Source organism: Mercenaria mercenaria, chromosome 6 (genome assembly GCF_021730395.1).
Source record: "Mercenaria mercenaria strain notata chromosome 6, MADL_Memer_1, whole genome shotgun sequence".
NCBI lineage: Eukaryota > Metazoa > Mollusca > Bivalvia > Venerida > Veneridae > Mercenaria > Mercenaria mercenaria.
Window position 1 is genome coordinate 43,323,700 of NC_069366.1, and position 14,809 is coordinate 43,338,508.

Sequence of the window (14,809 nt, forward strand, 5' to 3'; positions counted from 1 at the left end):
ATCTACAAGCAAGGGTCATGTATGCGACACATTGTCTCATCATGGGGAACATTTGTGTATAGTACTAAGATAATCCATCAATGCACATAAAAGTTATGGAGCAGAAACAATTTTAGTTGACCTTCAATAGTGACCTTGACCTTTGACCGACAACCATGGGTCATCTGCATGACACATAGTCTAATCATGGGGAATATTTCTGTGTAGTAATAAAATCCTTCAATGCATTTAAAAGTTATGGAGTGGAAACAAATTTTTACTTGACCTTAGACTGTGAGACAGTGACCTTGATCTTTAACCATCAAGCATAGATCATGTGTTGACAAATTGTCTCATCATGAGGAATGTTTTTGTGTAGCTCTAAGATAATCCATCGAGGCAAATAAAAGTTATGAAGCAGAAACAATTTTAACTAGACCTTCAATAGTGACCTTGACCTTTGACCTACAAGCATGTCATTATTGCCCTCTATTCACATACCAAGTTTTATGAACCTAGCCTGAATACTTTTTGAGTAATTGCAGGATCCGGATTTGCAGACAGACAGATGGAGGCATTCCTATAGTCTCTCAGGTGATCCACCGGTAGGGGACTGTAAACAGAATATCATCCAGTGTTTTTTTTTTGCCTATTTTTACTGCCGAATACCGGCAGTTTCCCGTTGCCAAAATAGGCTATTTTTCCCCCAAAAATCGTCAATTTTTCCCCCCAAAAAGAGGTATTTTCCCCTCTCAAATTAAAAGATTTTATTTCCAAAATGTAACAGTTTATATATTCGGGTGTGAGATCCGCGATATCTAACATGAAATTCGCAGAAATGACATCAAAAACGTCCTTTTTGAGATCAAAATTGCATCAAGGTTACCCTCACGAAAATACGTGACTAAGAAAACATTGGCAATTTTCAAGAGAAATATGGACTGCAGTGGGTTTAAATATGTTCCATTATGCCAGTTTATCATTTATGATAATGAAAAATTTCAATATCTTTCCTAGTTAGATCAAAATCGGCGAAATGAACTGATTTTCGGATAGTCAAAAATTTCGGACGTTTTCATTTCAGCGGGCATAGGCACCTTTATTATTTCCCAAAAAAAATCACTGTCATCATCCATTTTAACGTATTCCCAAGTAGAGATCAGCCTCAATGCATGAACTGAAATGCCAGCATTAGTTTGTGCATTATCACAATAGACCGAGACATTAATGATGGGAATCAAGAATACCTTTACGAGGTGGGGGTTTATTCTGTGTCGTTTTCTGTTCCTTCTCATCATCACTGTCAACTTCTTTGGGTACAAGCATTTCCATTGCAGTTTCTTCCACTGCAGTATTTGACATACATAATGCTAAATGTAAAATGTTCTTACACAGGTCATCATCTCGCACTGCCTGCAAGAATTCCTGAAAAATAAAACAAACAAGAATTATTGGAGGACAGCAACACTCCACTATTTAATAGCCTTGTCAGTATAGAAAGTTAAAAAAACAAGCAAATTCTATGAATTGGTATTCTCCGCCGAAAGGGTCTGTGGTGAGAAATGGCAAAAAAATATATCCGGCAAAAAGTTAAGGATGTTAATAAGAAGCAAATAATTTCATTAGTCAAAATCAATTTAACAGAAAACAGATGTTTAATTAAAGAGTACATAATAAATGTATGATACTTTGATCCTGACTAAAGAATTTATTTTGAATGGGATATGCTTACTGTAATAAGCTTAGCTTTTAAAATTAAATGCAGTTAATTGAAATGCGAATAAAATAAGGAATACATATTTTTTTTTTTTTTGCGGGGGGGGGGGGGGGGGGGGATGGGGGGTGATCAAGGTAAGGGGGTGACCAGGTGTGGGTACACAACTTCACATGTTACCAATAAATGTTCATGGAAAAGAATGAAAGAAATTTAATGAAATTCTACCAAATGGTAAGTTTGTTATGTACAAATATCTGGATTTTTATACAATTAAAGGGCAATAACTCTTAATTTACAAAATAAATCTGAACAAAACTGTGTGTACATTATGGTGATCAAAAGTCTGTTTAAATTTCATAGTTCTAGGTCAAATATATCAAAAGTTATGATGCAGAAATTGCCATATTTATAGTACCCTATATAGTTAACACTAGAAACTTCTAAGGGTCATAACTCTGGTGTTACTAGGGGATTCTGACTGAAACTTGGCGGGCCGCAAAAACTCATAGTGGTGAACATGTGTATGAAGTAATATATAAATATTCCCAACCATTTCCTAGATATGGCTCCGGACGGACGGATGAACGGAAGAACTGACGGAAAGACGGACGGAAGGACAATGCCAAAACTATATCCCTCCGACTTTCGTTGTGGGATAATAAATACAAAATTCAACAAGAGGGTCATTATGACCCTGGATCGCTCACCTGAGTAATATGAGCTACATGTTTCAAATGTCAAACTGATAATAAAATATTAAGAAAGTCAGTAGGTCACATTCATGGTCAATGAAATTCAGTTTTACGATTTGTGTGCAAAACTGTATATGTCATCAAAATTTCAAGGCTGTATCTTAAAAAACAAGAAAGTAGGTCAGTAGGTCAAGGTCACAGTCAAGTGAAATCATATTACTTGGGGTCATCAGGTAATCATAATTAAACAGTCTTGGAAATAGGATCAGATGATTTTTTAAAGTATTTTTCCTATATAACTCACATAATAACTAAGTGACCCCAGGGCGGGGCCTCTTTTAATCCCAGGGGCATAATTTGAAAAATTTTGGTAGAGGACTACTAGACAATGCATCATACCAAATATCAAAAGCCTAGGTCGTATGGTTTCAGACAAGAAGATTTTTAAAATTTTCCTATATAAGTCTATATAAAACTTGGGACCCCCAGGGCAGGGCCTCTTTTCACCCCAGGGGTACAATTTGAACAATTTTGGTTGAGGACCATAAGACAATGCTACAAACCAAATATCAAAGGTCTCAGTGTTGTGGTTTCAGACAAGAAGATTTTAAAACTTTTTTTCCTATATAAGTCTATGTAAAACTTGGGACCCCCGGGGCGGGGCTGTATTTGACCATAGGGGGATAATTTGAAAATCTTGGTAGAGGACCACTAGATGATGCTACATACCAAATATCAAAGCCTAAGGCCATGTGGTTTTGTACAAGAAGATTTTCAAAGTTTTCCCTATGTAAGTCTTTATAAACCATGTGACCCCCGGGGCGGGGCCATATTTGATCCTAGGGGGATAATTTGAACAATCTTGGTAGAGGACCACTAGATGATGCTACATACCAAATATCAAAGCCCTAGGCCATGTGGTTTTGTACAAGAAGATTTTCAAACTTTTCCCTTTTTAAGTCTATATAAACCATGTGACCCCCGGGGCTGGGCCATATTTGATCCTAGGGGGATAATTTGAATAATTTTGGTAGAGAACCACTAGATGATGCTATACACCAAATATCAAAGCCCTAGGCCCTGTGGTTTTGGACAAGAAGATTTTTAAAGTTTTTCCTTTCGGCTGCCATGGCAACCAGAGTTCTGAATGGAATTCAATTCTTTGAATAATTTTGAAAGGGGGCCACCCAAGGATCATTCCTGTGAAGTCTGGTGTAATTCCGCCCAGTGGTTTTCAAGAAGAAGATTTTTATAGAAATTGTTGACGCACTACGCATGACGCACTACGCACGACGGACATCAAGCGGTCACAATAGCTCACCTTGTCACTTCGTGACAGGTGAGCTAAAAACGGTGCATATTTTTTCAAAAAATGCAACCTAGAATTATTGAACCTGGGTACTGAGATACCAGCTTATAAACAACAAGAGGGTCATGATGACCCTGGATTGCTCACCTGAGTAATATGAGCTACATCTTTCAAATGTCAAACTGATTATTTTTAGAAATTTTTTGGAAGATTTTCCGATGTACAATCAAGTAACCCCTGGGGCGGGGCCAATTTTACCCCGGGGGTCATGATTTAAACAAAGTTTGTAGAAGTCTACTAGGCAATGTTACATATCAAATATCTAAGATCAAGGCCTTCTGGTTTATTTTTAGCAAATTCATGAAGATTTCCCTATGTACAATCCAGTAACCCCTGGGGCTGGGTCAATTTGACCCTGGGGGGGTCAAGATTTGAACAAATTTTGTAGAGGTCCACTAGGCAATGTTACATATCAAATATCTAAGATCAAGGCCTTCTGGTTTATTTTTAGCAAATTCATGAAGATTTCCCTATGTACAATCCAGTAACCCCTGGGGCTGGGTCAATTTGACCCTGGGGGGTCAAGATTTGAACAAATTTTGTAGAGGTCCACTAGGCAATGCTACATGTCAAATATCTAAGCTCTAGGCCTTCTGGTTTATTTTTAGAAAATTTTGAAGATTTTTCTATATACAATCAAGTGACCCCATGGGGCGGGGTCAATCTGACCCTGAGGGTCATGATTTGAACAAATTTTGTAGAAGTCTACTAGGCAAGGCTACATGTCAAATATCTAAGACCTAGGCCTTCTGGTTTATTTTTAGAAAATTTTTGAAGATTTTCCTATTTAAAATCAAATGACTCCTGGGGCGGGGTCAATTTTGACCCCGGGGGTCATGATTTGAACAAATTTTGTAGAAGTCTACTAGGCAATGCTACATGTTAAATATCTAAGCTCTAGGCCTTCTGGTTTATTTTTAGAAGATTTTTGTAGATTTTCCTATGTAAATCAAGTGACCCCTGGGGCGGGGTCAATTTTGACCCCCGGGGTCATGATTGAACAAATTTTGTAGAGGTCCACTAGGCAATGCTACATGTCAAATATCTAAGCTCTAGGCTTTCTGGTTTATTTTTTAAAATTTTTTGAAGATTTTCCTATAGAAATCTATGTAAAATCAAGTGACCCCTGGGGCGGGGTCAATTTTGACCCTGGGGTCATGTTTGAACAACTTTAGTAGAGGTCCACTAGTCAATGCTACATGTCAAATATCTAAGCTCTAGGGCTTCTGGTTTCTGAGAAGAAGATTTTTTAGGATTTTCCTATGTAAAATAAAGTGACCCCTGGGGCGGGGTCAATTTTGACCCCGAGGTCACGATTTGAACAAATTTGGTAGAGGTCCACTAGGCAATGCTTCACACCAAATATCTAAGCTCTAGGCTTCTGGTTTTTGAGAAGAAGATTTTTAAAGGTTTTCCTTTCTATTGCCATGGCTGCATGGAATTCAATTCTTTGAACAATTTTGAAAGGGGGCTATCAAAGGATCATTCCTGTGAAGTTTTGTGTAATTCTGCCCAGTGGTTTTCAAGAAGAAGATTTTTTTAGAAATTGCTGACGGACGACGCATGACTGACGATGCACTATGCACGACGCACGGTCACAATAGCTCACCTTGTCACTTCGTGACAGGTGAGCTAAAAACTGAACCAAACTGGAATGCCGAGCCAAATATCTTGAAAAAAGTAATTAAGAAATTCATCTGCTTTCCTTTAAGTTTTCTTTAATTGGGAATACATTGAGACCTGCGGTAAAAACTACATGTAAACAGAGACCATCTTAGACTGAAGACTACGAGTTTCATTTCTGGTCTACCTTAAATATTGACTGTGTATTACAACCTCTGAATAGAATCTACCTGCTAATAAATACACATAATGACTCTAACGTATGGTCTTGAAGTACACGTTTTACAGTACTTTATTCTGCTTTAAATTTAAATTATTTTTTCCAATACCACTGTGTTAGTGTCAATACTTTTTGTGTCTTGTGTAAAAGTATGTCATAATACATAACTAATGTGCTAAAATATTGCATAATTTGAACAAGAGGGTCATGATGACCATGAATCGCTCACCTGAGTAATATGAGCTACATGTTTCAAATGTCAAACTAATTATTTTTAGAAATTTTTTTGGAAGATTTTCCCATGTACACTCAAGTAACCCCTGGGGCAGGGCCAATTTTACCCCGGGGGTCATGATTTGAACAAAGTTTGTAGAAGTCTACTAGGCAATATTACATATCAAATATCTAAGATCTAGGCCTTCTGGTTTATCTTAAGCAAATTTATGAAGATTTCTCTATGTACAATCAAGTAACCCCTGGGCTGGGTCAATTTGACCCTGTGGGGGGGTCAAGATTTGAACAAATTTTGTAGAGGTCCACTAGGCAATGCAACATGTCAAATATCTAAGCTCTAGGCCTTCTGGTTTATTTTTAATAATTTTTGAAGATTTTTCTATGTACAATCAAGTATCAATTTGACCCCGGGGGTATTGATTTGAACAAATTTTGTAGAAGTCTACTAGGCAATGCTACATGTCAAATATCTAAGATCTAGGCCTTCTGGTTTATTTTTAGAATTTTTTTAAAGATTTTCCCATGTAAAATAAAGTGACCCCTGTGGCGGGATTAATTTTGACCCTGGGGGATATGATTTGAACAAATTTAGTAGATGTCCACTAGGCAATGCTACATCTGAAATATCTAAGCTCTAGGCTTTCTGGTTTATTTTTAGAAAATTTTTGAAGATTTTCCAATATGAAATCAAGTGACCCCTGGGGCGAGGTCAATTTTGACCCGGGGTCATGATTTGAACAACTTTAGTAGAGGTCCACTAGGCAATCCTACATGTCAAATATCTAAGCTCTAGGGCTTCTGGTTTTTGAGAAGATTTTTTAAGATTTTCCTATGTAAAATCAAGTGACCCCTGGGACAGGGTCAATTTTGACCCCAGGGGTCATGATTTGAACAATTTTGTAGAGGTCCACTAGGCTATGCTACATGTGAAATATCTAAGCTCTAGGCCTTCTGGTTTATTTTTAGAAAATTTTTGAAGATTTTCCTATGTAAAATCAAGTGACCCCTGGGGCGGGGTCAATTTTGACCCCAGGGTCATGATTTCAACAAATTTGGTAGAGGACCACTAGGCAATGCTTCACACCAAATATCTAACCTCTAGGGCTTCTGGTTTTTGAGAAGATTTTTATAGATTTTCCTATGTAAATCAAGTGACCCCTGGGGCGGGGTCAATTTTGACCCCGGGGTCATGATTTGAACAAAATTGGTGGAGGTCCACTAGGCAATGCTTCACACCAAATATCTAAGCTCTAGGGCTTCTGGTTTTTGAGAAGAAGATTTTTAATTTTTTTCCTTTCGGTTGCCATGGCAACCACAGTTCTGCATGGAATTCAATTCTTTGAACAATTTTGAAAGGGGGCCATGCAAGGACCATTCCTGTGCAGTTTGGTGTAATTCTGCCCAGTGGTTTTCAAGAAGAAGATTTTTTTACAAATTGTTGACGGACGACGCACGACGGACATCAAGTGGTCACAACAGTTCACCTCCTTGTCACTTCCTGACAAGTGAGCTAAAAAGCACATCTGTCAGAATAACTATAACCGGTCTTTAATACCTCAATCTGTCTCCTGAACTTTGCACCTTTGGCTGTCTGTCTATCGCCCACTTGTGTGACCATAAGAAGAACACTAAACTTGTCAAAAATTTCCATGATGGCCAGTTCTGGTCTCATCTTCATGTAATGTTCTCTTACTTCCATGCCGTCACCTTCACCAGTCTGCAGGATGCTTGCTCGGAATTTTCTGAATATGTACAAAGGACAGTTAAAAGGAATCATTTTTTTAAGATGAAAGATATAAATATATACACTCCGAGAAAGTTATTAGTTTTATATCACCAATCTGAACTTTATTATTTACCATAGAGAAATTAAATAGCAGATACAGTAAAATCATAAATACTGCTCAGGAACCAGTTTTCAAGGATTTAATTGAGTTTGATTGTTTGGGGTTTACTAGTGCCAGTTTTTGACAGTAAAATGATTACATGGTTGTGCCAAAACACAAAATAAAATCCTAACAAACCAAAGATATGACCATTTATTTTGTCTTTGAAAGTTTATATCAATTCATATATCACAGTAACATTGAGCTTTGTTCTATCACACTGGGAAAGTTTTACTTAATTTTTACCAATTAAAAATTTTCAGCTAAGTTTAAAAAGAGTGTAATTTTAGTTCTATCAGAAACATTTAATAGTGTTACGAGTATGGGCAAACTTTTAGTTCAATCAGAATTATTCTAAATCTAAAATTGTAAGAAGCATGAGCAAAATAAATTGTGCTAACTGAATTTTCAAAAAACACAAGCACAGCCTTAGCCAACTGAATGTTACCGTGTGTATATATATATATATATATATATATATATATATTTAGTCATGTATAGTCTTGATTAGGATCAAACAAAATTAATGGCAGAAAAAATGTGTATCAGCAAAACTAATGTTTGTTTGATGAACTGAACACCATTTTCAACAGCATTTCAATTTTATAGAGACCCAAATCAGAGTTTCTGGATTCTGTACCAGAACTTGCTTGTTCTCCACAAGTAACTGATAACTTCTCTACATGAATCAGAGGTGGAGGACAAATGACTACAGACACAGTTTTCTGTCAAAGAGTCACAAAGAACATACACATTTCCCTGCTATCAAACTTGCAAGTTTTGGGTTCACAATCTTGCACCTACTGAGATAACTAGTTTGGCAAAAGTCAACTGTGGGAGACATTACTCCATACTAAAAGAAACTAGAACTGTCACAGGAGTGACTCATACACCCACCATAATCTTAAAAATACTTAGAATAATATAAAAATGTCAAAAAAGCTTAATACTTAAAAAGAAGTTTACTCTTCTTTGGAGTACTTCATCCTGGGCTTCCACATATAAGTAATACTAGTATAATTATGTGCCCTGGATGAGGGATGAGGTAATATAAAAAATAAAATCTCTAATATTAGAGATACACTAAAAGTGAATACAAAAAAAATGTCTTACTGGCCCTTGTTACCACAGAAAAATGTATTTACTTTTTACATAGGACAGATAATAAAAAAGTTAGAAAAATACCTAAAATATTGAAAATCTAAAAATAGGATTTCTAAAAATAGACTAATTCCTGGAATTTAAGGGGAAGAAACTCAGTACAAAAGTTAAAAAAAGGTTACTTCCCTTTGGCTCTAAGCCAATCAGAATGAGATATAGTGAAAATACATCAAAATTAACCTTAAATTCTAAGTAAAAGGGGATATAATTCAAGAAAAATTGGTGTCAGAGTTATGCACCTTGTGTCACATGATGTGAATGATGAGGTGGAACATCTATTTTAAGTTTAAATCAAATCCATTTAGTAGTAACTGAGATGCAGTGAATATACATCAAAATTAACCTTAAATTCTAAGTAAAAAGGGGCATAATTCATGAAAAATTGGTGTCAGAGTTATGCACCTTGTGTCACATGATGTGGGTGATGAGGTGGAACATCTGTTTTAAGTTTGAATCAAATCCATTCAGTAATAACTGAGATATAGTGAAAATACAACAAAATCAACCTTAAATTTAAAGTAAAAAGGGGACATAATTCATAAAAAATTGATGTTAGAGTTAAGCACCTTATGTCACATGATGTGGGTGATAAGTTGGAACAACTATTTTAAGTTTGAATCAAATCCATTTAGTAATAACTTAGATATAGTGAAAATACAACAAAATTAACCTTAAATTCTAAATAAAAGGGGACATAATTCATGAAAACTTGGTGTCAGAGTTATGCACCTTGTGTCACATGATGTGGGTGATAAGGTGGAACATCTATTTTAAGTTTGCATCAAATCCATTTAGTGATAACTGAGATAATAGATTTCGGGACGCGACGGGACGTGACGCGACAAAACTGACTCCTATATACCCCCCTCCAAACATGTTTGGTGGGAGTATAATAACAGTAAACTGACATTATATTACCTGAAAGCATCTCCCATTTCATTTTTTAGTTCCTCTTTGAAATGTTGAACAATTTGCCGGTGATGGTTCCTGGAGTCTCTGTGGGCTTTCTTCAGAACCTATCAACAAATAAATGTTTTCATGCAACAGTTTACTAAAAACATGTACATCATGCGGCGGGGATGAGCCTTTGAGGTATACTAAGAAACAATATGGAGGAATGCAACTGAGAAAGAATGAATGTTGACTTTAAGTGTGTATTATTGCTTCATGATTCAACATTGTGTAAAGATGTATAGGGTTTACTACATGAAAGAACACTTTAAATCAATGTGGAAAAAGGGATGTAATTTTGTTTAAATTAAAGTCAGAATTATGGGACTTTGGACATGAACTTTTTTACAATCTGTTTTGAAGTTTAATTTAATATGTTTAATAGTTTTAAACAATGTTTTGAAAATCAATAATTCTCCTATATTTTAATTTGCCAAATTAAAATGGAAGAATAATTTTGTCAGAGTTATGAAAGTTGATATGTAAAGTAAGAATATGTTATTTTGGGAAATAGATTTTAGTTTTGCATGCTTTGTTGGCAAATAAAACAGAGTTTTGAGTTCAGATGTCATGAAGGCTGAAAAAAAAAGTTTTATTTGCAAACAAAGCATGCAAAACTAAAATCTATTTCCATCCTAACACGCTCGAATTACACAAGGAAGGGATACTGATCTGGAATCCTTTTTTAGGGGGAATAGCCAAAAGTAGGTCATTTTGTGAAACATGTTTTAATCGACAAGACAATACATGGCAAAATATTTCTTTGTTTATATAAAATTAAATCTTAAAAGTGTTAGAATTAAAGTTTTTGTGATGTTTCCATCAAATGCATAGACATACTTCAGCAATTTAAATGTTAATTTTTGGCCATTCTCAAAGTGAAAATGAGAAATAATTTTGTCCTTCTAAAGAACAGTCAGAGTTATGGGACCTGATATATGTTTAAAACTTACACAGTAAACTGCAGAATTTTCATAACAGTAGCTCTGGAAACAGGTACTGTAAAATCTTTAAGGAGGTAGTCTACCTTAAAACTTTTATGTGCACATGCCTAAACAGAAGCCAACGTGAGGATTTATGACAACATTTACAACAAACTAAATACGTTTGTAATTATATTAATTTCTCCGAAACAAATTCATTAACCTGTTTCTGATCTGATACTTAATGGTCTAATAATGCTGAAATAACAAATAAATTATTGCAAAAAAAACTACAAAACATTGCTATGTTAAAATGACATCACTGACATAATCACGGTGCACAATCACGTGGTCTATGACGTCATGCTGTAGGTATCGCGCCAAGCATTTTTTGTCAACAAAGCATCGATTCAAGGAGAAAATTCGTCGTAAGTATTTTGTTATGAATTTTTGTAAATTGTCTTCAGTATGTTGCAAGTCCGTTTATAAATGCGTACCTCCAATCATACTGCATTTGCCCGTGTCTGCTTTAGTTTGGCTGGAAAACGGGACAAACTGACCAAAATCTCAAAATCGCTCTTGCTATCGCGCCAAGCTGATTCCAGAACCGCATTAAAACCAGCTTTCTCATGCTGAATTCTCCAGATGGCTGTTTTGGTTTGTTACTTTTTGTCTCAAAACAGGCGCTGATAGATTAGGCCTAAAAAAAAAATATGTCTGTTTCCTGTAACCCGACCGACCGTAAGTTTTTACCGCCGACCGCAATTTTTTTATGGGCCGAAATTCGAGATTCTGATCATATCTTTATTGATTATAGGGATAATTTAGTTGTACCCGACCTAGGCGGGAGCAAATTTTCAACAATTTCATTTGATTACTGCAGGCCTCGACCTTAGCGGCGGACCGTTGGACCGGCGCAACCAAAATATCGGCAGGTCCACTTTCAAAAGTTGGGTAGACCGACGGTCAACCAATTTTCAGTCACGGTCTGCAAATAAAATAAAACCCTTAAAAGTGAAAAATAGGGGGGAAAATCGTACCCATATCGGCGAATTCACAAAACGAAAGTTGATTTTGCCTTAAGTACGGCATTCTACAGTTATAAGCATTGGCGAGTTAAAGTCAGGATAGCACGAATGGACTACTACACCGATCGGGCGAGTGGTTTTTACGTGGTAACTTTACCAAATTGAGTAATTACATCAGGCAAAATTACCTGGATTGACTGGAATTTACCCGCGAATCGTAAAAATATCAAAACGTCATGCTGGTAATTTTCCATTCCACAAGCACGTGCGCCCTATCGTAATACTTAATTTACATCGCAGTTACTTCTGACACAAAAAACGCGCGTAGTGCATTCATTTTTTAATATAATCGCTTCAGATTTTCAACACCGCTTGAGAACTAATACAGTTTGAATTCTATAACAATTTTAATAAGATATCGACAGGAATGTAGGCAAAATTCTTTAAAAACGATCAAATTTTCATATAATGTTTTGTAAAATTTCAAACAGCGCGATCTTGATTATTTATTTCCTTTTTAAAGTAAATAAACGGTACATACTATGGTAATAAAATTCAGACTTTTGACCAGAAAGTACAAAAAACACAATTAAAAAATCTTAAATAATGAAAAAGCGGCAGCAATTTAAATACATGGAGTAAAACGATTTTTTGGCAAACAGATTTCTGTTAGCACGGCAGAATAGGTTACGTGACCTCATGAACGTAAATAGAAATGTGTTTTAAAATGAAGCAGTATGATGTCGTTGCGAATTTTAATAAGTTTTTAATGAGTCTTCGTACATATATTTTTTGACACAACACTTTGTTAGATATTCTTCTCAAACAATAATGTAAATTTCTTGAGGGCAAATAGGTCATCATCGTTCACGGTCTGACACATTTTACATGTCAGTTTATTCGGGATATTGCACATTCGCTTTTAAAAAATTAAAGAAAAAAACTTTTTTACTGATTTCTTCTCAACAATTAAAGGAATCGAGAAAGTAAGATCAGACAGTGATGTGTCACATGGCGCGAAAACATGACGTAATGCAATTGACAATCTCGTGGAAACTATACTGCTTTGATCTCCACTGCAGATGCCACAATAACCGACACACTTCTTTTAGCTCTTTGAGGGGGTGTTAATTGATGATGAAAACGAGGCCAATTACTTAGTTTATCATCAGAATGATTACCGATAATTGTTGATGTTTTTTTTTCACTTTCAACACTGGTCGGAGGATGATGATTGTGTCCATATTTTGGGACACTTTTCAAAATAATTATTTTTCGGGATAACAGATTGCTACAGTCTTCCATTTTTAATTATTTTAGAAATAAGTCCCGTTTCTTTGAGTGATATGAAGTTATGACGTCTACAGCATCACAATTTATGAGATAGAACAAAGAAGTATAAAATACATTATTTTTATAGCTCTTTGGATAGAATTGGAGGTCCACTAAAGTCTGAGCAGGTCTACTAGATTTTAGCAGTTGCTGAACCTGCTGGCAACTGCTGAAAAAAGTTAAGGTCGAGGCCTGATTAGGCAGTTAATTGGCGATAATAAGGTTACTAAATAACAAATTGGATAATTATAATCGAACGTTACAATGTATAGCACATTTTCCAGTATTGTCGAGGCTTAGTTTGGGCAGAAACAAATAAAAAAATCTTTTGATAAGCAGAAATTATAAGTAGTGAATAGCTATGATGGTAGAAAATAAATTAAACAGATGCATTTTATTTTCAAGAATTAAACTCCAACTTTCGTTTTCCGTATTTGTCACCCGTTTTCACGGCCGTGATTTTCGGACATTTCTGTCATTTCCAACGAGATTTTCTAGTGCAAATCTTAATATTAAGCCAATAAAAAGTCTGCTTTAAGAAAAATATGACAACTGTTACTGGTTATTTTGTACCTTTATGAACTGTTCTTGAGTATTTTATGACACTATGGCTCAAAGAAAACTATTTGATTTAGGATTTATAGGTGGTCAGAAAGGTTCTAATGACAGTGATAATGACAGTGTGTGCTGTACTAACCAAACATTCAATTAAAGAATGATGATGTTAGTGATGCTGAAACACCCAAGTCTAAAATTAAACACAAGTTCAATCAGAACTGGATGGCTTTGTTTTCTTGAAGACTTGCATGGAGACTAATGTATTTGTCTTAGATAAAGTTTATAACAGAAAAGCTTCACCCCTGAATAGCTTGACTCTTGAAAATCTGATTTTGACTGTTGAAAATTTAGGCAGAAGAGTCTATGATTTATGTTTCAGAACCTACCAAACGCCCTGTATAATGATTAAATAATAGATAAATAATCACCTGTCCAAAGATGGACAATAAATAGAAGAAGGTGATTGTGTCAGTCGATTACAGTCAAACTGTACGATGTGTTTCAGTTCTAGTCATATGCCATTTTAGATATTTTTTGTGGTTCTGTCACCATTCTTGTCATGTTCAGTAATCTAAAATAAATTGTCTAAATGTTATCTGATTCACATATTCACTCAGTTACCAGTATCAACTATCTCAAGTCACATTTAGCACAATTTATTAACTATTGCCAGGATTTCACCCCTATTACCTTCTATATCAAAAAAGCAGAAACACTGAAATGTTCTGACACCTACTAAAAAAAAAAAAAAAAAAAAAAAGAAAAATTCCTACCTACCGACCCCCATTTTTTTCAGCATGTTACAGGAAACAAACATATTTTTTTTTTAAGCCTTATTTTTCGCGTTAGAAGTGTTATTTTCAGGTAAAATCAAAGATAACAAGAGGACCATGATGGTCCTGAATCGCTCACCTGTCCCCACATGACCCAGTTTTGAACTGAGTATGACGACGTTTTTTCTATTATTTGACATAGTGACCTAGTATTTGAGCTCATGTGACCCAGTTTTGAAATTGACCTAGATATTGAGATAAAAATTCTGACCAAGTTTCATGAAGATCCATTGAAAAATATGACCTCTAGAGAGGTCACAAGGTTTTTCTATTATTTGACATAATGACCTAGTTTTTGAAGGC

General features: G+C 35.5%; 1 protein-coding gene across 1 annotated transcript in view; it reads right to left on the reverse strand.

Annotated features, from left to right (window-relative positions):
* The window catches only part of LOC123550539 (uncharacterized), a 77,930-nt gene that overhangs the window by 49,080 nt on the left and 14,041 nt on the right, over positions 1–14,809 (reverse strand). The window contains exons 2-4 of the mRNA XM_053546776.1: positions 9,800–9,897; positions 7,390–7,576; positions 1,227–1,404 (exon numbers count right to left, since the gene is read on the reverse strand). Coding sequence (XP_053402751.1) covers positions 1,227–1,404; positions 7,390–7,576; positions 9,800–9,897 — 463 coding nt within the window. The remainder of the gene's footprint in view (positions 1–1,226; positions 1,405–7,389; positions 7,577–9,799; positions 9,898–14,809) is intronic.